At 39.9% G+C, this 27,796-nt stretch overlaps 1 protein-coding gene across 3 annotated transcripts; it reads right to left on the minus strand.

The window, feature by feature from the left end:
* Positions 1–26,888, minus strand: LOC104311376 (ubiquilin-1). 3 transcript variants are annotated; one of them, XM_069775494.1, is made up of 12 exons: positions 26,645–26,785; positions 25,542–25,680; positions 16,914–17,065; positions 12,813–12,928; positions 11,399–11,661; positions 10,437–10,595; positions 9,460–9,700; positions 8,771–8,913; positions 7,606–7,689; positions 3,359–3,474; positions 2,841–3,009; positions 1–1,182 (listed from the first exon to the last, which is right to left on the minus strand). In XM_069775494.1, exons 2-12 carry the CDS (start codon positions 25,620–25,622, stop codon positions 1,027–1,029), a joined length of 1,680 nt encoding a protein of 559 aa, XP_069631595.1. In that variant the 5' UTR covers positions 25,623–25,680; positions 26,645–26,785; the 3' UTR covers positions 1–1,026. The 3 variants fall into 3 exon arrangements, with proteins under 3 accessions (XP_069631595.1, XP_069631593.1, XP_069631592.1); XM_069775492.1 differs by lacking the exon at positions 25,542–25,680 and having other exon boundaries at positions 1–1,179; positions 26,645–26,888; XM_069775491.1 differs by lacking the exon at positions 25,542–25,680 and having other exon boundaries at positions 26,645–26,888.
* Between the last annotated feature and the right edge of the window lie 908 nt (positions 26,889–27,796).

Genomic DNA, 27,796 nt, shown 5'->3' on the forward strand with positions numbered 1-27,796 from the left:
TGCTTAAATACTTTTTAATTCATTTATTACCTGTGCACAAGAGGTAACTACCAATAAAAACTCAAGAGATATACAGTATTTTTTTACGTGGTGGTTAAAAGTAATTAGAATATCACATGACAGTGGCTGAAGGTAATGTTTCCGATTACAAATCATAATGCATGTTTAGAATCTCAGTGGAACAAGCCAAAATGCCTTAGAAACTATTTCAGAGCACAAGGCAGTGCTCCTTTAATTTGCACAAAGGTAATTTACAGTTAATCTGTAACAGTACTGCAATGAGACAATGTTGCAATGCAAGCTTCTTTATGGCTAGATGTGAAGATATAACTAGAACAGCAATTCTAGTATATTTTAAATGAACTTGCCTAAGCATTTTTTCTGAGATGTTTACCAAAGATGCTGGAAGATTCTACACTAAAAACCATGTCTTGCTACTTTTTTTTTTCCCTGGCCTTTCTTGGTTACTTATAATTTCATTCTATTGCAACGCGTAAATTTCTAGAAATAAGCTGTCTCCATTGTATATGTTGTGTTTATACTTCATACAAATAAAAGCAAAAATAGTAGATTACTTAAGTGGTATAAATCTTACAGCATTTTGCTAGCAAAAAAATACATGCCGAAATCACCATAAGCAGCACAGGTACCCACAAATTATAGCCTTCAATTGTTTCCTTTTTAATTTGTATCCTACATAAATTACTACTGAAGGCTGATAGTTTAGTAGTAAATAAATTGGACAGTTGTAAGTCAGACAAAGCCTGCTCAACCAACTGTGAAAGCTGGTATTGTTTCAAAAAAAATTAAGAAAGAACAAAGAACAAAAGCCATGCATGTAACAACTGAGTGAAAATGCATCAATTCCCCGTTTGAAGAAAACTACTGCACTTGACCTTAAAAAGCATGACTGATTTTAGTTATAACAAGACAATCCCAATTGTCAGAATGAAATAAAGCAACTATTTTAAAGATTTAAGAGCTGTTATCAAAAATAAATTACATTTTTGAGTTAAAGAAACACTGCTATGAAGGCTGAGCACCAAGCAGCCTTTCAATAGCTGCACTGATATCTCCTCCTGTTGCTATTAGAGCTTGTAAGTTTGCTTCATGGTTCAAAAAGCCCATTGCACTCAGCTGCTCCAGTTGTTGCTGAAATCTAACTTCTGGATTTTGTAACTGCTAAGAAGAAAAATCTCAAGCTATAAAGGCATAATACACATTTGGCAAAGTACAGGATTTAAATAAACATAGTTGGTTCTGAACCACTTCTTGTCTTTACTAATTTCTGAATGCATCGTTTTCAAGTTCCCCAAACTAGACTATGACAAATTTAATTCACAACTGAATTATTGATCAAACAAGTCAGATTAGCCTCAAATTTTAAGAATAACTTCACTTATGTGACATTTTTGAACTAGAAGAGCAGCTGCTTGTTTGATAACAAAGGAACAGTTAAATCTGATAAATGTGTCCCAAGAACAGTTTCTTAAAGATGTGCATGCAGATTTTTATTTTTTTTAAATGAAAGAGTCTAATCTAGTAATGTGGGACAGCAGGATTTTGAGAATTTCACTGTTGGCGACAGTGAATGTGGTAGGCTTTTTTCCTTGACATAAAAGTTACCTCTTTAATGCTCCAAGTATTTGTTGACTAAATTTACCAAAATTCTAGTTAGAAAAACTTCAGCCTAAGGCAAAGTGACAGCTGTGCTTTATGAGTTGATCTTGCTCAAATAAATTGCTCAAACTAGTGGCAAAATTCTCAACAATTTCAGTTGTATGATCTTCAACTCAGAGGCATTTTTGAAACAGAACAATTATATGAAAATAATATGCTTTAGGTATATAGGGTCAGAGTAATACTGAGAAGCCACTTTTTGAAATGAGTGAGACAGTTTACATATCAACACAAGATTTTTGCAGCTACTGCTAATTTTTCTTTTGTTCTACTTAAGTTTCATCCATTGAGAAATTCCTACCAGTATTTAAAAACCACATATACTTCCAAACCAATAAAATGCAAATATACTGGCTGAAATTTAAACACTCCTCTCTCCCCCTCCATCTGCTTCCCCCAAGCAAAACCAAACAGAATACTGAATTCGTAGCATAAGATCTGGCAGGATAAAAATATCTATGGGAACATGGTTTCCTATAGCTATGCCTACCACCACTTTCTCATGCTTACATAAAATAACATTTTTCTGTCAGATCAGCAAGCTGAACTGCCTTATTCTGTGGCAAAAGAGGAGATAAGAGCAGGACTGTCCCTTTTACCAGCAGTCTGCCATTACACTGGATATGTACCATAGTGTAATGGTGCTTTTTCACACAGCACTCCTTCTCCAGCCTGAATCCCACTTGGTATGTTAACACAATGTACACTGTGCAGTCTGGACCTGCAGGATGTCAGGGAAGCATACTACAAATTCAGGCCCCAAATAACCTGAGCTGTCTGGCTACAGAGTAACAACCAGCAACACAAAGTACAGAGATAATGATGTTCAGTATGCTTAAGTTCTTTTCTTGTCTGAGCCCACATTTCACTTGCCAGGGAACCAGTCTTCCCTTTAACACCTTAATCTGCTTCTTTCCAGGCATTTCAGAAACTCAAGGGTATGAAGATAGGTGTACAGCAATCAACCATTCAGAGGGCACTTTTACTCAAATGTGATGTTTTTCCAGCATTTATTTGCACAACTAGAACATCACTTTTAAGCTTCCTCTGCTCTCCTTTGACCAGAAGCATTCTGTTGGTTTATACTGGAGGAGGCTGGATATTTAAAAAAACCCAACCACCACCCCACACACACACTAGAATACAGTGATCTACTTTACCTGAGCATTTGCACCAGCAAGTGCCTGCAACATTTGTTGGACAAACTGCTGGTGACCAGGTTCAGCAGCCCCTGATGTTGGACTTGTATTTTCACTGGGAACAGAACTAGATACAGTGGACCCCGTAGGAACTCCGGTGATTCCCAATCCACCTAAACCAGGATTGAATCTGCACAAATGACAAAGAGAAGTACATCACTAACATAGAAAATGACTTCGTTGTAATGTCTCTTCCTATTATATGCAATTACTAAGTAAAAATTCTGTCAAATAAAAAATGGATGACAACTTCAGGAAAGCACCAAAACAAAGACCATAGCCATCATTGCTTAAAAGTGCATTGCAGACAAAAGTGTGACAGATTCTAAAACAAGTTTAGTGAAACTAAAAAATGCAAGAGGAACAGTCTGTAAGAACTGGATAAACCTCTACATGTTAAAAAGAAAGACAAAAAGCTGAAAAAAACCCCCAAACACAAGAGAAAAGTTCTTGTATAAATTTGTATGACCAATTCTTACCCTGGTAAGAGTCCCGGTGCTTCCGTTGCTAGTGTCTGCAAGCCCTGCTGAATCTGCAGCAAAGCCTGCATTGCTCTAGGGTTTGACATAGCTGATAATGTGTCAGGATTCTGCATCTAAAAACAGGAGAGAAACTCATAATTGAATAATATACAGACATTCAAAGTTGATCTTTATCACTAGATGTGTTACAGAATCTGATATCCTTTCAGAACTTTGCTGTTTCTCAACTTTGTATTTGAATGTTTACATTAAATCCTTCAGATTTTTTTTTTTTGAGAAAACTTTCACAGGAGGTGATCAATGAGCTCTCTAGACTCCTTTTAAATAAGGAGAACATAAGGAAAAGTATTTCTCATTACTTTTTCTAGTAGACTTTATTATCTTCCAAAGCCATAGGAGTATATTAGTTCAATGTAATTCTAAATTAGTCTCCTATATCATACTACTGGTAGGCAAGAGGGCTGAATACAGTGAAACCTGACTAGTAGGTATCTAATACAGAAAATTATAAAACATCTTTTTCTAACTAAATTCAGACTACAGCTATTCGATCCTGATAATATGTGTATGTGTTCATATCTGTAGTGCCATCAACACCTATAGACATACAAATACTCTGCAAAACATAATATTCAAGGACCCTCATTCTACTGCAAATTTAACTAAAAACTGACTTTTGCATCCACAGATAAAAGACATACTTTTGATTTCTGAAATTAAACATCTAAAAATCAGACTATTTTAGATACAAAACCAAAACTAATGGCTGATGCTCACCTCTGCTTATAGATGCCACATGTAAGTGACAAGTTATTTGTTTCAGTTAGAAGTCTTGCTAGCCAGACCTGCTTCAAATAGCAGACAGGCTGATTAATCTCAGCAGCCTTCACTTGGTAACTAGATCAAATTCCTTCTGCTGCAAAAACATTTTTTGATTCAAAGAACTGCACAAATTAAGGTTAAGCTTCCTCTGGTGCAAAACAGAAGAGCAGAATAGGGCACAAAGATCAAGTATTGATTCTGTCCTGAAATATGGGTGTGTAATGAGACTTAAGCAAAGCAAGTTTTTAAACACTCTCCATTTGCCTCTTGGATTTATATCTTTGTGATAGCTAAAAGTCAGAGGAGGAAAAGCTAAATGTATAGCTGGTGAAATTAATCCATATCTTTAAAGGAGGAAAGCATTTCAGATTCACTGAAGTAAGCTGCTGCGATTACTTTGTTTAAGAAAATAACCTTTAAGCCATGACTTACTGTCTGATATTTAGAGTTGTTTTTACAGAAAACTGACCCAATGATCCTCTGAGCACTTAGGTGACTTGGATCTCTGTTAATGTTTTTAATTCCAGCTGTAGAGTAGCAGCAATTCTGGGTAAAACTTATGTAAAAGGACTAGAAAGAGTATCTCACAGATGCATTTTCCTAGTTGTGCTGAGCAACTGGCCATTTACTGCAAGTGCTTTCCATTATACAGAGGAACATTTCATAGATTCCATCATCCAATCCCATAATATAATGACAACAGATGAGTGAGGAAGTATGGGCTGTGATACTGTCAACATTCTGAGAACATCCAGGTACTTCTCTAGTTTACTTCATCTGTTAATGTTGTTGATCATCTGACCTAACATGGAGAAGACAGCAGAGAGCTACCTGTGCAGATAAACCCCAAGGTGATACTGATGGAAAGAGATACAAAAGCATTAAGAGCATCTGGGTGAAGATTAGGGGGATGGAAAACAAAGCAGATGTCGTAATGAGTGTCTACTATCAATCGCCCAGCCAGGATGATAGCATTGATGAGTTATTCTATAGGCAATTAGGAGAAATCTCTGGATCGGTAGCCCTTGTCCTTATGGGAGATTTCAACTCCCAGGCATCAACTGGGAATATCATACTGCTGTGGCGAGCAAGTCTGGGAAATTCCTAAAGTTTGTGGAAGATAATGTCTTGTCACAAGTACTCATTGAGCCAACAAGGAAAGATGCCCTCCTAGACGACTTGTTTGTGAATAGAGAATGACTTGTGGGAGATGTGAAGGTAGGTGGCTGTCTTGGCCACAGTGATCACGAGTTAAAAATTTTTGGTGTCATGAGAAAAAAGGACAGCAGAGTTGCTACCCTGGATTTCAAGAGAGCAAACTTTAAGCTACTCAGGAAGCTACTTAGCAGTGTCCCCTGGGAATCTGCCTTTGAGGGCTTAGGAGTCCATGAGTGCTGGTCAGTTTTTAAGAACCACCTTTTAAAAGCACAGGCAATCCCACTGTGTCATAAGTCAAACAAGCGGGGCTGAACAGGGAACTCCTTGTGGAGTTCAAAGAGGAAAAAAAATTGTATGATCTCTGGAAGCGAGGTCAGGCTTTGCAGGAAGATTACAGAGATGTGGTTCGTCCATGCAGGGAAAAGACACAAAAGGCCAAAGCTCAACTAGAGTTGAAACTGGCCAGTGTTGTGTCAGGCAACAAGAAAGGCTTTTTTAAGTACGTTAATAGCAAGAGGAGGTCTAAGGAAAACATTGGACCAATACTTGTTGAAGATGGTCACCTGACAAATAGGGATGAAGAAAAAGCAGAGGCATTCAATGCATTTTTTGCCTCAGTCTTTAAGAATACCGATAGACCTTGGGCTGCCCGGTCCTCTGAGTTGGAGGACAATGACTGCAGGAACAGTGACTTTCCATTTGTGGACACTGAAATTGTAAGGGACCAGCTGTATCAGCTGAATGTTCATAAGTCCATGGGGCCTGATGGGATTCATCCCAGAGTACTGAAGGAGCTAGCAGATGTTACAGCAGGACCCTTCTCAATCATCTACCAAAGGTCTTGGGAATCTGGGGAGGTCCCTGCTAACTGGAAGCTAGCCAATGTTATTCCAATTTACAAGAAGGGTGTGAGGGAAGACCCAGGAAACTACAGACCTGTTAGTCTAACCTCAGTGCCTGGAAAAATTATGGGGAAGATGATACTGGGTGCTATTGAAAGTCATTTAAAGGACAATGCAATCATCAGGCACAGTCAACATGGGTTCACAAAGGGAAAGTCCTGTTTAACTAATTTGATATCCTTCTATGATAAGGTCACCTGCCTAGTGGATGAAGGGAAGGTGGGGGATGTAGTTTTTCTGGATTTTAGGAAGGCTTTTGATACTGTCCCTCACAGCATCCTTCTGGACAAGTTGTCCAACTGAGAGATGAGCAGGTACACACTGCACTGGGTGAAGAACTGGCTGAAGGGCAGGTTGTAGTGAAAAAGGCTACATCTGGCTGGCGACCAGCCACCAGCAGTGTTCCTCAGGGCTCAGTTCTGGGGCCAGTTCTGTTCAATATTTTTATCAATGATCTGAACGCAGGAGTTGAATGCACCATTAGCAAGTTTGCTGATGATACCAAACTGGGAGGTGCTGGTGACTCTCTCGAGGGACAAGAGGCCTTGCAGAGGGATCTAGATAGATTGGAGCATTGTGCAATCATTAATGGTATGAAATTCATGTTGTTATTTTACTCATAACACTGCATACATTGAATGAGATCCTGGCAACACACATTTACTTCAGTTTGCAAGGACTGCCTAATGATGGAACTCGTGAACTGGATTAAATTTTTAATTCCTAAAAATTTTGCTTAGTCCCATTTAAAGGACACAGTCCTAGTATACACTGACAGTTAAGATAAAGCAAATACCAGGGCTACAACCATAATGGTGTAAGAGGGAAAGCTAGTGGTAAGGCAATCTTTACAGGCAAATATCTTCAGAACCCACTCCACTTCTTTTGTATTAGCTTATGACTTGCCTCTTTCAAGGAATGCTGTAAGTTCTCTTTACCCCAAATAATCAGGGCAGGATGGAGGAGGTATGAGAAAAGTACCGTAAAAGCTTATCTTAGTAGCGGGAAATTTTTTTTTTAATTTGCATAAGAAATCATGTAGGAAACAGGTTTTCTCTGGGTGGTGCACAGTAAGAACAAGTCATTTCTTCTAAGCAAAGACACAACAGCAAATCAAAGCAGTTGTGCTAGTCACAGACAAAAACATCCACTAAAAGCCAGATTTAACTTTTGAAAGGGATGGAGAGATAAATCAAGCATTTAATTATCAAGGGACAATACAACTCAGTGTCTAAAACTAATGAGAATACACATAACAGAATCTAGCTTTAAGTGAAATCAAGGAAAGGCACCAGAGTTTATTGCAAAAATTGCTCACTGGATTTCAGACATTTATTAACACGACTTAGTATCTCATCTTACTTGTTGAAGGAAAGTAGGAAGCTGTTGTCTCATTTGCTCCTGAAGTTGAGGATTTCCAGCAAATAAAGGATTATTCAACATCATCTATGGGACAAAAATATTCAACATCATAGATCAAGCAGTAAACCAAAAAGTAAATACTAGAGTGGATTTTAAGACAACTATTTACGACATATGAATCAGATAACAAAATAATAGTCTATGATAACCTCAGAGTAATTATCTCCTACTTCTCCTTTGGCCAATACTTGTTCTGAAACAACGAACCACCAGCCTGAGAACTGACTGAAATCATTGGCGGTGTGGAGTTGGGGTTGGTTTGTTTGGGTTTTTTTTGTTGTGGGTTAGTTTTTGTTGGGGTTTTTTTTGGGGGGTGTGGTGGGGTGGGTGGGGTGTGTTAAACTTTTGAAGTGAATCCTTGCCAGATCCTCACCAAAGCAACCTCATTTATGTAACAAGAAAAGCCTTTTCTGTTCAGCCTCCATTACAGATGTGATGGTTTTCTTGTAAACATCATCTGCAAAAAGCCTGGGATATTTTCCAATTAAGTGTTTAATATACAAAAGATAATAATATTATCTCAGTTCAAGATTTGACTTTGGACATTATTGCTGTAAGTAAAATTGGAAAGCACTTCTACAATATCATTCATAAAACAGCAGTAAGTATCAGCACTTTTATCATGAGCAAGGATCACAGATGAGAAATGAAAACCAGAATAACAGCTAGATATAGCACCAACTCCTTCCCCTCCACTTCTGTCCTCCCAAGCTAGGGTAGGTATTTATTTACTAGCAGATCTACCTTAATTTATAATCAAAGCATTTGTTTTGTTTAACTGGTTCTTAGGCTAGGATACAAATTATAGGGCTGCATGAAACATACACAAACTTACAAGTTGTTACAAGAGAATGCCTGACATGATGTCCAACTACAAATTGAAGAAACTTACTGCAACAGATTGCTAAAGGTAACTGGGTAATAATTTCAATAAGTAAGGCATTAACATACTTTAAAAACTGGACCATTCGCAACAGACAAGTTATTGTTGAGAAGTTGGCACAATTACTCTGCTTACTCTACTTGAAAATATAACTGTATCATAAATTCAACACCTTTTTTCACTTCAGAGCAAAAAACACACTGCTACACCAAAAACATTTACCTGTACTGCAAGATCAGGATTCTGGCTCAATGACTGCATCATGCTTCTCATATAGGGTGCAGACAACATATTTTGCATAAGTTGTGGATTTTCTGTTATCTGCTGTAACAAGCTCTGCATTCCTGGCGTGTTGAACATACCAACTTTAAAAAAAAAAAAAAAAGGTCATTTCAGTAAAAATCTTGACTATAATCAAATTAATTAGACCGCCTAGAACTGGGATACAACTGTGTGGTTTTTGGTTTTGGGTTGGTTTTTTTGTTTGGTTGTTTTTGGTTTTTTTTAATGAGCTTTAGCCCGTTAAATACATCTCAATGTGGTTCTGCTTACACAGATGCATCTGCCCTAGAAACAAGTTAAGCCAGAGGTTGTATCCAACAAGCAATCCCCGCTAAGTATCTACATTATTAGCTGTTTTCCTGCTTGTCTCCAAACAGAAAAAAAATCATTATCATTCATCTACAGATTCCCTACTTTTGTTATTTGAAGGCAGTACACAAGTATTGTTAGTACTCTTGGTTTACTTTTCATGTTTGTTTTTCTACAGAGGACTTTGATACTAGTCAAATGTTCTATGGAAATAAACAGCAATACAAACTTTGAATCAAAACATCTCTTTCTAACAACAGAATCATTTCAGCAAACTCATGAATATTTGCAAATATATACAATTGCAATAACAGACACACCTCCTAGTCCAGGTCCCAAATTTGGTATAGTTGAGCTCTGTCCCGTACTAGCAGAGGTGGTATTTCTGACATTACTACTGCCACTGCTCTCACCACTGGTGCTGGTACTTGTGGAATTCTGAGAGCTGGACTGAGGAGCCCAGGGATTTGGTAAAGGATCTCTATTTTCTGTACGAGATGGCTGACTGTCCCCTCCTGATGATGCATTGCTTACTAAGGAAGTAAATGGGTTACCTCCAAACTACAGAAGGAAAAACAAACACATATCATCTATTAGTCAACTATTTTTATGTCTGCTAGAAGTGGCAAGTTACCTTTCCAAAATTACACATGAAGATAAATGTTGAAGGCTCTTAATCAATTATAATCACCGTCCTAAAATAAGCCATTGTAAATATTCTGAAAAGATACCAACATTGAAAGACATATTATCTCCAACAACAAAAAAAAAGTTATTCACACCTTGTTTTAAATGCAGCGTTTGCTACTACACTAGTACTTTGATCACAGTAAGATTATATTTTGCATAGTGGTTTCCAACTTAGAAAAATTTCAAAGCCTTTTTTTCTTCCCATCTTAGGTTCCAAGTTACTAAACACACTCTTAATTTTTCCTGGACCTCAGGAATTTTATAAGTCCAAGAATTAAAAATAAATAAATTTAGAATATATATAACAAAAATTTATTAACATTAAAATAGCTTATCAAACTCACAAAACAATCTTTATTCCTTCAAGTTTAAAAGAGCATAGGAACAAGCCACACATTGACTTTAAGCTTCAAGAAATTAAGTTTTGTCAAGTACACATTTGAGAAGTTACATTATTTATCTTCTTTCATTTTTGAAAAAAAAACAAACAAACCCAAACCAAAACAAAAACAACCACCCCCCCCCAAAAAAACCAAACCAAAACAAAAACAACCAACCCCCCCCCCCAAACATTTACTTTCAGTGGCCCCCTACAATCATTTCTCACCTGTTCCTGTGCTGCATTCAACATTGGCTCCTGAATATCTGTGTACATACGTCGCAAGGCATTGTAGCCACCTGGTATACTTTCAAGGTTGCTCAAGGCTCGGTCTTGGTTTCGCATCATTTCCTGCATCATTGCAGGGTTTCTAGCAAGTTCTAGTGTCTAATGATGTAGAACATTTAATTTGTATTAATAAAAAAAAAAAATCCATTTTAAAGTGAAAACATCAGCATTTAACAGTATCTCAGTTACTAATGTCCAACTCCATTTGAAATTAGGATTAAAGCCAAATCAAGATGTCAGCTTAGTGGGAGGGGAGTCAATAGAATTTGATATTTAGCCAACATTCTGCCACAACTGTCAGTATGCTGGCTGAGTCATAAAGCATTGACTAAACAGAAGAAAAAACCCTTGAATGTACCATCCTGTTCTTTCTTGTCTCTTCTCAACACATATATTTCTACCATTTCTAACATCAGTACAGCATGCAGCTTATAACATTAACTTGAAAAATAAATACCTTAATTTTCCAAAGCCTCCATTTGTTTCTTGATGCCTTCTGCCACATAAGGCATACCTTACATAACACACAACTTTAGAAGCAATCAGAAGTACCCACAGTTACATAAACTGGAATTATTACTTTATAGTAAACTCACTGTTGACTAGACAACAGAAGATTTCAAGTGGCATCCAACTCTAAACTCAGAAGATATGATTATACAGTATTCAGCATCTTTCAAAACTATGCTGCTTTTTTTTTTTTTTAATTATCAGCTTATTTCAGACACCAGCAGCTAGAAATAAAAACATCAGTTTCCTCTGGTGACCTTTTACAAATTGTCTAACAAGCCTAAATTCCTCAACAATATTTCGGCACTCATCTAAGCATGCCCAATTCTTGCTCTTTTGTTCACAGTTACAGTATAATTAAAAGTCATGAACTTAGAGATCTTTCTACATACCTGTCTCATTATATCTGGATTATTCAGCATGTGACTGATTTCTGGATTTCTCTGTATCAGTTGCTGCATTTGAGGGTTAGCCATAATTAACTGCCTCATCAGGTCAGGATTTGAAAGCATGCTCTGAACAAATGGGTTTTCCATTATCTGAACCATCATTTCTGGGTTGGACATAAGTTGTCGTTGCATCTGACTTTGTAACTCTGAAAAATTTGATGCATTTAAGCCCAGGCTACTCAGGCCTGCCAAACCTCCAAGGCCACCTTTAAGAGGAAAGAAAAAAAAAAATATTAAACTTTCAGCTTCTAGTACATTTCTAAACACATCCAGGTTCTTTCTAAGTACAAAATACATAAACATAACCCACACTTCAAAATAATGAAAGTCAATGGAAATTCTATCTTTGCAAGGCTGTTAAGGAGTCATCCACTAAGAGTTTGCTTCTTTACATAATGAGACACCTAGAAATCCAAACCGCATTTGAAATATAACTTGTTACAATTGTAACAGCTTTTCTTCTACTTTACTATAGCTGCAGTAAAGGGATGTTTGAGTTTTGGGGCCTCAGGTTAATTCCCAACACTTTCCAATACATTTGTAATAATCATTTATAGACAGACCACCACCACGAGGCAGACAGACCACTGCCACAAGGAATCTCTTAATACAATACATACTCCCTATTCTAAACAAAAAGTAGAGCTCTTCTTTTTGCTGATGCAACAAGAATAATGCTTTAAATTCTCCTCCTCTGCAGAGTTCAGCAAACACAAAAGTTTCACATTTTTAGAAGGTACTAGTCAGTCTGGAGAACTGTTTACGACTAAAAAAAGCAATTGCTTAACACGGTTTTTCCAGGTTTTTTGTTTTGCTTTTTAAAAAGAAAGCAAACAATGAAAGAGCATGAATAACAAAACCCAGTAACTATGGAAAGAGATAATATTTTTAAATCAATAGACTTCTGTCTCTGTTCCTGAAAGGGTATGATAATGCAGACTCAGAACCTGAGAAATACTGGTTTGTAGGATAGGAGTAACTTTTTTACTTCTGTTCCAAGTCATGATGTTATGGGTCCAACTTCAATACTCTCTTCAGGCCAATTCAAATGCACTGTTAAGGAGGAGGAGGAAGAGACTAGTTTAATAGCACCTATAGTGCCAGAATACGAGATCAGTGGCACCTTACTACTGAAGATGAAACAGCATAAGCCAGAAGTTCTGTACATAAAAATTAAGGAAACAACTTACCTCTGATAACTTACTGATCAGAAACTTATTACAACCAATACCACAGATTTTTGTAATCAGTAATTTTATTTTACTTTTTTTTAAGTCCCGTTTACATTAGAATAAAGCTCCAGGGATACTTACCTGAAACCAAGATACCCACCATGTTACCTAACAAATATTCTTACCCAAGCCAAAAGAGTTGCTATTTGTTGAAGCTGGTGTTGAGGTATTACCGTTTGATATTGATGTGGTAGCAATACTGCCAGTGGTGTGTGTTTGTTGACCTGGATGGTCTTGTGATCTATAAAAAGCAAGTTAAAAAAATTACAAGTTGAACAAGGTGCGGTACGTTGACCCCAGCCAGTTAAATCCCCAGCCAGTTACAATGTCATTTTCCCCCCCACCCCAGGCAGGATGGGGAGAGAATTGGAAGGACAAAAGTGAGAAAAACTCATGGGTTGAGATAAAGACAGTTTAATAAGCAAAGAAAAAAAAAACCAAACAGAAAAGTGATGCAAAGGCAATCGCTCACTACCTCCCGCCAGCAGACCAATGTCCAGCCAGTCTCCAAGCAACAGCTACTTTGAAAAAGTTCCCCCCCAGTTTTATTGCTTAGCATGACATTATACAGTATGCAATATCTTTGGTCAGCTTGGTTCAACTAGCCAACCCTAGCCTACTCACTGGGGAGGTGTCCTGGTTTCAGCTGGGATGTAGTTAGCTGTCTTCCTAGTAGCTGGTACAGTGCTATGTTTTGAGTTCAGTATGTGAAGAATGTTGATAACACTGATGTTTTCAGTTGTTGCTCAGTAGTGTTTAGACTAGAGTCAAGGATTTTTCAGCTTCTCATGCCCAGCCAGGGCACCTGACCCAAACTGGCCAACAGTGTATTCCATACCATGGGACGTCCCATCTAGTTTAGGAACTGGGAAGTGGGGGGGGCAGGGATTTGCCGCTTGGGGACTGGCTGGGTGTCGGTCGGCGGGTGGTGAGCAATTGCCCTGTGCATCATTTGTACATTTCAATCCTTTTATTACTACTGTTGTCATTTTATTAGTGTTATCATTATCATTATTAGTCTCTTCTTTTCTGTTCTATTAAATCGTTCTTATCTCAACCCAGGAGTTTTATTTCTTTTCCTGATTTTCTCCCCCATCCCACTGGATGGGGGGGGAGTGAGTGAGCGGCTGCGTGGTGCTTAGTTGCTGGCTGGGGTTAAACCACGACAGGGGGGGAGCAGGCACAGAGCCAGAAAGAGAGAAGGAAGGCCTTGATGCTGTGTGAGCACTGTTCAGTGATAGTTAAAACATCAGTGTGTTATCAACATTGTTAGGTCAAAAATCCAAAACACCACACCATATAGGCTGTTATGAGGAAAGTAAAACTCCATCTGAGCCAGACCCAGTACACAAGGTCTGGCATTTAATATAATGTAATAATGACATTTAATACAGGAACAGTATCATACTTGAGAATCTTAATTTACATTTTTATTATTTCTAAAAAAAATAAATAAAAAATAAACTATTATCTAGAGATATCTTCCTGGCCAAACTCAAACAGGAAATATACAGAAGGTAGAAGCAAGGATGAGTAACCTGGGAGGAATAAAAAGACACTGTCCAAGTCTCTCTTTCTTATACAGAGTTAGGAAAGACAAAGCATAAATGGAATTGAATTTGGCAAGGGATGTTAAAGACAACAAGAAGGGCTTCCATAAGTACATAGGTGACAAAAAAAAGACTAGGGAAAATGTGGGACTCCTGCTTAATGAGACAGAGGACCTGGTTACACAGGACATGGAAAAGCCTGAGGTACTGAATGCCGCCTTTGCCTCAGTCTTTACTAGCAAGACTAGCTTTCAGGAATACCAGGCCCCTGAGACCAGGTGAAAAGGCTGGAACAAGTAAGATGTACCCTTTGTGGAAGAGGATCAGGTCAGGGAATACTTAAACAAACTGGACATACATACGTAAGTCCATGGGCCCTGGTGGGATGCCATCTGAGGGAGTTGGCAGACGTCATTGCGAGGCCACTCTTGATAATCTTTGATCCATCATGGTGACTGGGAGAAGTGGCCAAAGACTGGAGGAAAGCAAATTTCACTCTTATCTTCAAGAAGGGCAAGGAGGAGGACCCAGGAAACTACAGGCTAGCCAGCCTCACCTCGATCCCTGGGAAGGTGATGGAGCAGCTAATGCTGAAAACCATTTCCAGGCACATGAAGGACAAGAAAGCCATCAGGAATAGTCAGCATGGATTCACCAGTGGGTAGTCATGCTTCACCAACTTGATAACCTTCTGTGATGAAATGACTGTCCCTGTAGATGAGGGGAGAGCAGTGGATATTTGTCTACCTGGACTTCAGGAAGGCTTTTGACACTGTCTCCCATAGCATCCTCATAGAGAAGCTGATGAAGTAGGGGCTGGATGAGGAGAATGGAAAACTGGCTAAGTGGCCAGATCCAGAGGGTGGTGATCAGTGGAACAAAGTCTAGTTGGAGGCCAGGACCTAGCAGCGTACCCCAGGGGTCAATACTGGATCCAATCCTGTTTACCATCTTCATTAATGATCTGGATGATGGGGCAAAGTGTACCCTCAGCAAGCTTGCTGATGACTCAGAACTGGGAGGAGTAGCTGATATGCCAAAGGGTCATTCTGCCATCCTGAGGGAACTTGACAGGCTGCAGAAATGGGCTAACAGGAACCTCATGAAGTTCAACATGGAGAAGTGGTGCAAAGTCCTGCACCTGGGGAGGAACAACCCCAGGCACCAAGATAGGATGGGGGCCACCCAGTTGGAAAGCAGCTTAGCAGAAAAGGACCTGGTGGACACCAGGTTGAACATGAGCCAGCAACATGCCCTTGCAGCAAAGGCAGCTAATGGTATCCTGGGCTGCATTAGGAGTGTTGCCAGCAGGTCGAGGGAGGTGATCCTTCCCCTCTACTCAGCACTGGTGAGGCCACACCTGGAGTCCTGTGTCTAGTTCTGGGCTCCCCAGTACAAGCAAGACATGGACATACTGGAGGGAGTCCAACGAAGGGCTACAAAGATGATGAAAGGACTGCAGCATCTCTCCTATGAGGAAAGGCTGAGAGAGCTGGGACTGTTTAGCCTGGAGAAGAGAAGGCTCAGGGGAGATCTCATCAGTGTATATGAATACCTGAAGGGAGGGTGCAAAGAAGATGGAGCCAGGCTCTTGTCAGTGGTGCCCAGTGACAGGACCAAAGGCAACTGGCACAAATTGGAACACAGGAGGTTCTTGTCTGATCATAAGGAAAGACTTTTTTACTGTGAGGGTGACTGAGCACTGGAACAGGTTGCCCAGGGAGCTTATGGAATCTCCCTCCTTGGAGACGTTCAAAGGCCATCTGGACATGGTCTCAAGCAACTGGCTCTAGGTGGCCCTGCTTGAGCAGGGGTGTTGGACCAGATGACCTCCAGAGGTCCCTTCCAACCTCAACCGGCCTGTGATTCTCAGACATCTATAATCTCATCACTTCTTCAGAATGGTAGTTTCTAACATTAAGAAAATGGATGGGCATCACTGCAACCGTTACCACCTTTTCATACTATCCCTAGGATGCCTGTCAATGAATTGCTTCCTCAGTTCTTACCTTGCTTTAGGGATCCTGATGTACTCCTACCCCCTCAAATAGTACTAATTCCATGTCCAGGTCTTAAAGAAGAGAAGGCTAGCAAGATCTATAATACAGGATTTATTCCATACCACACCTTTAGTAGGACGCCCCACTGAACATCAAATTAAATTAAAGTCTTATTTCATCACAAAACTAATATCACAATTTCAATATTTTTTAAGACTGTAAGAGCATGGTAACAATGTAGTTACACAAAGTTAATGCCATCATAAACTAGCACAAGCACTAAAGGCTGCTTGCCCAATTTGTATGCTCACCACACCTGTCTACTGCAGGGGCATAAACATGGGTGTTACCATGCAGTAAAACAGATCAAGGACAGATTGTCTTCAGACTGTTATTCTGCACCAACTGTAACTAAGGAGCTGATTCAAGTGATTTAATAGTAATGGCTCAGTTTAGAAGATAACATTAACTTTCAAAAGGCATATGTATGATATCTAGGGACACAACCTTACAGAATTTGGGTTGCTTCTCTTGTTCAATAGCAGGAGTATTTGTACTGCTTTTGAATGCATTTTAGTCAAACCTAGGTTTGCCCAACAGAAAGCTATCACACTAGGTATTAAGAATATTTTTACTACTTAGAGGTAAAAAGAATATTGCTCATCAGTCATGTTACCTGTTTTGCGTTTTGATGACCAGGTGAACAGTGAGTCCATCGTGAATCCCATGCTGAATCAAAGTATCTTGATCTTTTAAAATTTTTCCAGCAAATATCAAAACAAGCTGATCAGTGTGGGACTTGAAATGCTTAGAGATTTCTTCCTTGAACTAAACAGAAGTTCATATTATATAGTTATGTAACTGAATACTGAACTATTAATTTTTTAATTTAAGGAAGAATTATTTTGCTCACATTTATTATATTAATCCATTTGCATGATATGTTTTGCTTTATACAACCTAGAAACACTACATTAAGTTATCTCAACTTTCTTTTTATCCAAAGGAAGATGGGAAATCAAGTAATTATTTTTCCATACAATTGAAGTCAAGTAGTGTTTCATATCCAAGATCACTAAGTATATAGCTGGCAATAACAAAAATTGGCTTCCACTTAAAGACTATACTGTCATTTCAGTCAGGCATGTACCCATGATGCAATAAATATATAGTAGTACACATGCCATTGAAACCATCCATTGCTGACATGCTGAGGATGCAAAAACATGTTATGTTAATTCAGTCCATATTTGTGCGGGCACTGAAAGGAGAAGTATCCTTTCTTCTTGGACATATTACTGCTACCTTTCACATGTCAAAACTAGCAATCTTTTCCATACAGTCAAAAATTATTTCTTAGGTGGCTCTGCTCTCTCATCCAACTCATGACAGCTACATGAAATGTGCTTGCAGCCCAGGGCATGGTGAAATGCCACATATTTCAGCTGACCGTGAAGTCATACCTTCATTAAAACAACTGAACCTGGAAAAGCAATTGTATTTCTTCCTGCCTTCTTAACCAATAACAACCATGTTATACTTCGACTGACTTCTGACTGAGATTCATTATTCTATAGAAAAGTACTCTTGCAGAAAAAGCAATTAGTTCACAAAATGTAAAAAGGAACATATAAGAAAACCAAATCAATTTATTCAACATGACTAGTCAGTAGACTAAATGTTTCTGAAAGGATCTTAGGAAGCCCTCCAGAAGTTCACAATATTTAACATTTTTCAAGTAGTATGGTCAACTTGATTTTTAAAAGAATCCTATTCCAAACATCTTAGTGAACTCTTATACAGGAACCCCAAATATTAATCTTGCAATGACTTATTATTAAATAACTATATTTTATAAAGAGGCAAGGCTAAAAAAAGGAAAAACCTGCTGTATTATACCCTGAAGGCAAGTCCCTAATTGAAAAGGTTTATAGTATAGGAAGACATAAAACAGATCCCAAAAAAATGAGCCTGAGACACAACACCGGTAAGAAATCTCTGTGCCTGGGTAGCAGGTAGCATTTAGCCAGTTAGAAGTCTGCTCACACAGAGTTCATTCCAGTTCTTAGAGAAACATCTTTTAAGTCAACCCTTATACTGGTAATATTTAGATTTGCAAGCATTCGAGGAAGCAATTTAATCCGTTCCTGCCTGAAGTTGATTACTTACCTAAATTATTCAGACATTGTGGTGGGTTAACCTTGGCTAGCCACCAGGTACCCACCAAGCCGCTCTGTCACTCCCCCTCCTCAACTGGACAGGGGAAGAGAGAAAATATGATGAAAGGCTCGTGGCTCGAGATAAGGACAGGGAGATCACTCAGCAATTACCATCACAGGCAAAACAGACTCGACTTGGGGAAATTAATTTATTACCAATCAAATCGGAGTAGGATAATGAGAAATAAGAACAAATCTTAAAACACCTTCCCCCCACCCCTCCCTTCTTCCCGGGCTCGACTTCACTCCCGAATTCTCTACCTCCTCCTCCCGAGCGGCACAGGGGGACGGGGAATGGGGGTTGCGGTCAGTTCATCACACATTGTCTCTGCCTCTCCTTCCTCCTCACGCTCTTCCCCTGCTCCAGCATGGGGTCCCACCCATGGGAGACAGTCCTCCATGAACTTTTCCAACGTGGGTCCTTCCCATGGGCTGCAGTCCTTCAGGAACAGACAGCTCCAGCGTAGGTCCCCCGCGGGGCCACAGGTCCTGCCAGAAATCCTGCTCCAGCATGGGCTCTCCATAGGATCACAGCCTCCTTTGGGTGCATCCACTGGAACAGGCTTCCTAGAGAGGTGGTCGGTGCCCCATGCCTGTCAGTGTTTAAGAGGCATTTGGACAACACCCTTAATAACATGCTTTAACTTCTGGTCAGCCCTGAAATGGTCAGGCAGTTGGACTAGATGATCGTTGTAGGTCCCTTCCAACTGAACTATTCTATTCTGATGTTTAAAGTATGGATCTGCTCTGCAAAGTGACTGTACAGAAGTGTCTCCTTTTTAGTCAGCTGTTCTACTTCATGTGTATACAAAGACATTGGCTTTGTTCAGTGACAAAACGTTTACTAGAATTAGCTCAGCTACCAGTGCAAGTTGGATTGTCTTTGCTCCTTCCCCCCCCCAACTGTGCATCAACAGACTGCATCACCTATGCATGTCAAAACCTTCAGAGGCAATCAAGTTGAGCAAGTGTAATAAGTTCTAACTTGACTTGTGGAGACTGTTCTCTTCTGTTACTGTGGAACAAAAGAGCAGAGTTCTGTTGTTAAGAGTATTGGGTTTTAAGATCATGTGAATTTGAGGATATTTGGTATGGAAATCATTGAGTGTGTAAACAAGAAGTGGTAGAGTGCTGCTAAAAACATTCTCAGGGTAAAAAAACCCTATACTGTTCCTGTCCTTAAAAAATAAAAACCAAAACCAAACTAACTCCAAACCCCCAAAATGCCCCCCCCCCAAAAGGCGGTGATGCTGATGGAGAGTTAAGAGACCTGACACTTTTTGCAGCTCTGTTGGGCTTTTAATGTAGATATGCTTCAGTTAGATGAAGTGTGGCTCGGTATTCATAATAGTCATCTTATGGTAGCTGGAAAAATATCCTTTGCACCTGTGGATCATCCGCATTCATTATTGTAGGAGTTCTTTTGTGGTCCTGATACACAGGCTGTTTAGTGATTTCTTACTGTAGTGCTGTTTTTACAGATTATCTAATTATAATGGCCGCATCTTAGTAGAAAAAGGGACATGTATATGTTTTGATACCTGCATACTGGCAATAATAGATACTGTGTGGTTAAGCTCTAAAAGTGTATTGTTTCCTTAACTGCATGGATAATAACTGCTTCTAAAAATGTGTAACAAGGTTTAGGATAAAGTAAACAATGTTGATTTTACTACTGCATCAGCATTCTGAAGACAACTTAGTTGTGGAATTCACTGTAACAACCTATTGTAGAAAATCTGATGGTAAATGAGTTTGGATAAATGTCATTACTCTGCTCTGGCACAGTATGGTAGTTCTTTATTCTTATGCATTTACTTTGTACCAAATTATGAGGATTTCTGCTGTTTTTATGTTGCAATGGAATGTGTATTTGTACTGGTTTTGGCTGGGATAGAGTTAAATTTCTTCATAGTAGCTTGTCTTTGACTATGTTTTAGATTTGTGATAAAAACAGTGTTGATAACACAGGGATGTTTTAGCTATTGCTGAGCAGTGCTTACACAGTGTCAAGGCCTTTTCTGCTTCCCGTGCTTCTTCACAAGAAGTTGGGAGGGGACACAGCTGGGACAGCTGATCTCAACTGACCAAAGGGATATCCCATACCATATGATGTCGTGCTCAGCAATAAAAGCTGTGGGGAGGAAGGGGGGGATATTTGGAGTTATGGTATTTGTCTTCCCAAGTAACCATTAGGCATGATGGAGCCCTGCTTTCCTGGAAATGGCTGAACACCTGCCTGCCGATGGGAAGTGGTAAATGGATTCCTTGTTTTGCTTTGCTTGTGTGCGCAGCTTTTGCTTTACCTATTAAACTGTCTTTATCTCAATCCATGAGTTGTCTCACTTTTACCTTTCTGATTCTCTCCTCCATCCCACCAGGGGGGGAGTGAGCGAGCAGCTTTGTGGTGCTTAGCTGCCGGCTGGGGTTAAACCACGACAGTATTCTTAATTAACCAGAAAAATGCAGAGTGGGAAGCAACTGCCTACGTAATTCCTCTGCAGAAAAGGGTCTAGAGGTTAAAGATGTTTTATGAGTCAACACTGTTAAACTGATATTTTCCCGTATGGATTTTCTAATTTATAAATGGGAATATAGCTTGCAAGATGTGGAATTTATCCTTTTGGTCTAAGTATGGATAAGAATTCATATGGAATATTGTGGCTGGGTTTGACCCCTACACTTACAGAAAGATATGGTTGGATTTGAAAATCCAGAGAGTGGTAGGAATTATTAGATTAGAAAACACAACCCTCAAGGAAAGATTAGTTGTACTGCAACCCTTTATTCTGAGGAGAACAACAATCTGTTTGCCATGTCCATAGTGGACAGGACAATGAAGAATAGGATAGTGAAGCATTGAAATAGATTTCTTAGAAGCAAGCTATGGAGTCTCTATCACTGGGGACCTCTGAGAACAGGATGGATAAACATATCTGTATTGGGTTTGTGTGGCAAGGTTTTGGTAGCAGGGGAGGGCTACAGGGGTGGCTTCTGTGAGAAGATGCCAGAAGCTTCCCCCATGTCTGATAGAGCCAGTGCCAGCCAGCTCCAGGACAGACCTGCCACTGGCCAAAGCTGAGCCAATCAGCAACGGTGGTAGTGCCTCTGGGATAACATATTTAAGAAGGGGGGAAAACCACTGCGCAACAGCAGCTGGGAGAGAGGAGTGAGAATAAGCGAGAGAAACAACCCTGCAGACACCAAGGTCAGTGAAGAAGGAGGGGGAGGAGGTGCTCCAGGCACCGAAGCAGAGATTCCCCTGCAGCCTGTGGTGAAGACCATGGTGAGGCAGGCTGTCCCCCTGCAGCCCGTGGAGGTTAACGGTGAAGCAGATATCTACCCGTGGCCCATTGAGGACCCCACACCAGAGCAGGTCCAGTGGATGCACCCGAAGGAGGCTGTGATCCTATGGAGAGCCCATGCTGGAGCAGGATTTCTGGCAGGACCTGTGGCCCCGCGGGGGACCTACGCTGGAGCTGTCTGTTCCTGAAGGACTGCAGCCCGTGGGAAGGACCCACGTTGGAAAAGTTCATGGAGGACTGTCTCCCATGGGTGGGACCCCATGCTGGAGCAGGGGAAGAGCGTGAGGAGGAAGGAGAGGCAGAGACAACGTGTGATGAACTGACCGCAACCCCCATTCCCCGTCCCCCTGTGCCGCTCGGGAGGAGGAGGTAGAGAATTCGGGAGTGAAGTCGAGCCCGGGAAGAAGGGAGGGGTGGGGGGAAGGTGTTTTAAGATTTGTTCTTATTTCTCATTATCCTACTCCGATTTGATTGGTAATAAATTAATTTCCCCAAGTCGAGTCTGTTTTGCCTGTGATGGTAATTGCTGAGTGATCTCCCTGTCCTTATCTCGAGCCACGAGCCTTTCATCATATTTTCTCTCTTCCCCTGTCCAGTTGAGGAGGGGGAGTGACAGAGCGGCTTGGTGGGTACCTGGTGGCTAGCCAAGGTCAACCCACCGCACCTACCCTTATACTGAAACCTCAAAATGAAACTCATTCTGCATAAAAGTATCTGCAAACAAGAGACTTTAGAGTATTATTTAAATAGGTATTCATATTTTATTATACCCGCCAGTCAGAAAACATTTGCCAATTACCTTGGTTAGGCAGATGCATCTTGAAAAATATCAGTTAAGTCAACTGTCAGGGAAGTCAATATACTTTCTTCTAAAGGTTTCTATGCTATCAAACAGCAAATTACCATTGTTCTAAATCACTTTTAACAGAGTTTCCAAAGTCTGAGAAAAATAAAATTACTTAAGTGCTGAATCAAACAGCAATTTCAAAGAAATGTGAATAATCAGACTATATTACAAGGCTGACTCCATAAACAGTCACACAGATGTATCAATGATGTGCTTCAGTGCACTGAGACATAAGATGGTGAAAAAAGCAATGCTTTAACTTTGGTGCTAAACAATTCACGCACTCAAGTTCCTTTAGTGCCAACAGAAAGCTAGATTGTAATACTGAAAAAGAAGAACAGATTGGACTATATTAGTTCCAACCTCTTTTGGTCGTGCTGTTCAATAATCCCCAGACTACAGGGAAGACAGAACTGGTTATGTTAAGAGAACTGAAATTAAGCTGTCCTTATAAAATAAAGCATTATAAGAAATATTAAAAGCATACAGAAGTTAGGAAAGATGTTCCACTATCAAATCACCCAAAGCTCCCCTTAACATGTACACGTGATCTTTATATGCCAAACATGGCCAATTTGTGATTGTGAAAACCAGGCACAAATCCGAAACACTGGATTTATGGATTTAAAGTTTCAACAATAATATTTATTCAAATTTTAAACACAGAATACAATTCTAACCAGATCTCCACTTGTCAATGAACAGAGTCCCAATGCAATGTATACATTTACACATATAGTTCAGTAGGTGAGTTTGTTTATAATTCAGTGTAGTACAGAAAGCACAATTTTCAGGTATATAATTAGTTTTAAAATATACTACACGCTGATAGTAGTAATAGATTATTATTGAAAACTATATTCCTCACTGAAGAAAGGTTGACGTTAAATAAAAAGAGAAAAAAAATAATTTAAACTGTTTTCTATGGTTATATGAACTAAACTCGATTTCACTAGCTTTTCCAAACAGACGTTACCCTGAAATTTTCAGATAATCACAGGATTGACAATAATTCTCTGCAAGAACTGCAGGCTTTTAAAATTAATAGCGCACATTTGTTGTATCCAAACTCTGTTAGCCTAATAATTAAAAATATAAAGCAACCTATGTTATTGTCTAAGAGTTACAGTGTTCACAAAGTGCATAATTTGATATCTTAAAGTCTGCATACGTGCTGGTGGATAGTAACTCTGAATCAATTACAATAACATCTTGAACTTTGCCAATGTTGCTATGTTGGCATTCCAAGAATGCCTACAGGGTAAACAGACTAAATGAAGAAAGTAAAATTGCTTTTAATGGAACCAGTTCCAACACCTCATCACTCAAATAATTCAAGTCATTCACTAAGAAGAGACAGTAATGCACGAGTAGTCTGTAACATGACTGCTCACTCTCTCTGTGTATATGAGTTTTACCAAAACACACTGTTAAAGTCAAGCCCACAGAACCCACAAAATAAAACTAAGGAAAAAAGATGAAAGACAGAGCTAACTGAGCTAAAGTCTCCTGCGTATTGGGATTTCAAATCAGCAGGCTTATAGGTATTCATCTTTACCTACCATGAATAGAAGTCTTTGCAGAGCAGTGTATGGGCCTGCAAGTTCAGTATCATACCAAATCAACAAAGCAAATATTTGGTCCTTGTCCTAATACTGAGCCAAGCTGTGCTCAGCATAATCAAATAAGTTCCGTGGAAAATAAAGACAGATGGGTGACACAATCGACTGACCTCCCAGAGCAGTTTGGTACTTGAGGGTTATTTTTCATTTTGACCTACATACTACTGCCTGTTCTTAGAGGCACAACATAGGATCAGCAATAACAAACCCTATGTTACTGAAGTCTTCTAACATAGGAAAATCTTCCTCAACTTTGAACAGTTGCAAACCTGACTTACATCAACGGAGCAACATAAAATACACTTTGTGTAGCCCTAAATTTAGCCCTAATAACCCAAAATATTTATCTAAAAGTCTTAGGGTTTTGTTTTGGCTCTATTCTGAAGTGACTGTAAACAAACCCAAGTCTCACTAAGTCATAATATTAGCTACAGGAACACACAGCAAAATAAAAGCTATTCAGTTGTACGAGTTTAGGCTGCCTCCCCCCGCAAATAGGGCAGACATTGCCTGCTTGCCTATACCAACAGAACAACCCACTTGCTGATCCCATATGCATTTGAACAGATGCTCAATTTGTTTATTTGAGGCTAACCTATTTTCAGGGCTGGCTCTAGAAGTATCGCATCTATTGTTATTATGCTATATAATGCTTATTATTAACAACAACTTATTTTGACAGTTTAAGAAAAACAGCCAATACTAGTCACACTACAGTCTTGCTTTTTTTTTTTTTTTTTTTTGTGCCAGCTGTAACTTTGCCCAGGAATCAAAGCAAATGGCGGACCCACAGGGGCAGCAGCAGTCTTACTTCGCAGGAAGATTCAACTGCAAATCTAATCTGTTAATATCAGCTCAAAGGGATACCAAGACAATATTTAAAGTTTAAGATATCTATAGAAGATTAAGACATTTTAAAGCAATATGTTCTATTAATCACTTACATTTTTATGATTGTTTTCAGTAAAAATTTATGGGTTTGTTAGCATGTATAACTATTTCAGTTTTTAAGACAACCGTCTACTAGAAAAACCTGATATTCCCATTGGGACTCACATTTAAAATCATGTTGTTAAAGTTAGATATATCGCAAATTTACATCTTAAATGAGTTTGTTTATAATTCCTGAAGTCCCCAATATTATTGCAATCAAACTGCTTTTCAGGACGAATGTGATCCTTAAATTAGAATCAGCGTGTTTTATAAAAAACAAAACGCAACTACAAAGAATTTCACAACTAGGTGGCGCAAGAGTCTGTAAAATGTATAGAGCCAGCACCCTGGCTAGAAGATCAGAGCTTTTTAACTCACATTTTGCATTTCCCCTCTGAAAACAACATGTGTCTTCTGACTCATCAGCAAATAACGACTTAAAGCTCCATTTCTATACATCAGTTGCACTCTTACATATATAACCGTTGTGGTTTTTTGTGAGGTTTGCAGTTACCTACTGCACAAAAAAAAAAATAACATGATGTCAAGTTGCATACGTTGAATTTCAGAGAAGTTTTATAGAAAATGAAGTAAGTTCTGAATCTCCTTCAGGGAATTTCACCTTTTCAAGTATTTTAGCATAGCAATATCTACATCCTTCACAAGTAGGAGAGACTGGCTTTATAGATATCTGCCTTATGCTTTGACCACACCTTTCCTACGATTTGTAGCCTCCTAATCTAAACAAATTAAGTCCTGGTAAATACTCACATGGAAGGCCTCCAAAAAACTGAAGTGCTGCAGGAAATAGCGTCAATGATTCAGTAGGTGCCACTGTTTCTCTTGAATCAAAGGCACAATGAGATACTAACTTTCATAAAAAACTTAGAACAAAGACCCTAACAATTCAGAGTTATCAGACACTAGTACACTGAAGCACAGCAGAAGCTGTGCTTTATTTGTAGTGGAAGTTTTATACAGCCTAAAGACGCGGCTTTTCTAAAATTAAGAGATCTTTGCCATAGCCTACTCGCTGTTTCTAAAGCCAATTTTAGGTCAAGATAATTATTGGCACTATAGCACTGCCACGGAGGTGATTGCATATGTTTTCTACAGTTGTACTAGTTAGCCAGCGAGCCTCCTACTGCCAGACTGAGTCAGCTCAGCAGAGCAACTCAGAATTGCGAAACGAGCTACGTCCACCTCCCGGGCCGGCTCTCAGCATCGCAACAGGGAGGAGCCGTGGAGAAGACGACGCAGAAGGTTTCTTCACCACTCCCGATAACCTCAGTTAGCAGCGGCCCTCCACAAGGCCGGGCCAGCCCCGATACTCGCCCAACAGCGCCGAGAGCAGCTCGGATAAGCAGAAGCTGCTTTGTCATCGCGAAGGGCCTTCACCCTCCAAGCGTAGGAGGCGGAAACCACAGGCCAGGGCTCTTCCCCCTGGCTGCGCTCCCCACCCACCGCCCCCAACCCCTCACCTGCTGGACGCTGCTGGTCTCGGGCACAGCGAACTCTTCCTTCTCCTTGGGAGTCTTCACCGTGATTTTGATGATCCGCGGCTCGGCAGCAGCGAAACCCTGGGCGGAGGACTCAGAGGAGCTGTGGGCCCCCGCGGACCTCTCCGCGCCCTCCGACATGGCGGGTGGGACCTGACTCGCTCCAACTGCACAGCTCCAGGCGAGTCCTCCGCGCCACGGCCTCGCTCCCAAAGCGGCGCGCACTGATGACGCCCCGAACCGGGGAAGTCACTAAGAAAGGGGGAGCTGTCTCCCCGGGCGTGGATTCGCCTTCAGCGCGCTTGCGCGTTAGTTTGAAGATTTTTAAATCTTAAAAAGAGACAGTGACAAATAGTTCCTTAAACTGCCATATGGAAGTTTTAAATTTATTTTCGGATATAGTCAGGTGACTTCAGTACTCTGAAGTTCCAAGTAAATGCATTAAAAATGTTATGAGTTTTACAATATTACAGTGTTGATGTCCTACATATAATTGCACTATTACTTGCATATAATATAACGCACAATGACGTTGTATGAAGTAACAAAGCCGTGCCATGACCTGTACGACTTTCACGTTAAAAAGCGAGGGAGAAAAACTACATACAGCTTCTGAACCTATGTAAAGAGAGATCATAAAATTGCCTTTTGCTTCTAGGTTACTTGTTTAGCATCAGCTTAAGGGTAAAACTCAATATCTCAAACTGTTACCGAAAAAGCCAGTCGAGGTAACTCTCTAAGACTCGATTTTGGAGTTTTAGAAAGCAGGCATTCTTTATTGCAGCGCTGGGGGCACGGGGGATCGCTCCACCTATCGTGCACCCCGTCGGGCCTAATTGTGCAGGTTAAGTACATGTTCTACATACATATTCACTAGATTTCCAAGAAATGTTATACATATTCATTAGTTTTCCAGGAAGCTATTAGCATATGCAAATGTCCTTTACGCAGGCACATTGAAGGTCTCTGGTGGTCTTCAGGAGTCCTCTGGTGGTCTTCCATAGTCTTCCTCACTTGTCTGCTACTTGACCCTCCTCAGGTGATTCTGCGCACTATGGTCCTTTACATGTTTTGATACATCTTATCCTAAAGAATGCATGTTAGTCCCTAAAAAGTGCTTGTTAGTGCTCTTAT

The sequence above is a fragment of the Haliaeetus albicilla genome, chromosome W (assembly GCF_947461875.1).
Source record: "Haliaeetus albicilla chromosome W, bHalAlb1.1, whole genome shotgun sequence".
Taxonomy (NCBI): Eukaryota; Metazoa; Chordata; class Aves; order Accipitriformes; family Accipitridae; genus Haliaeetus; species Haliaeetus albicilla.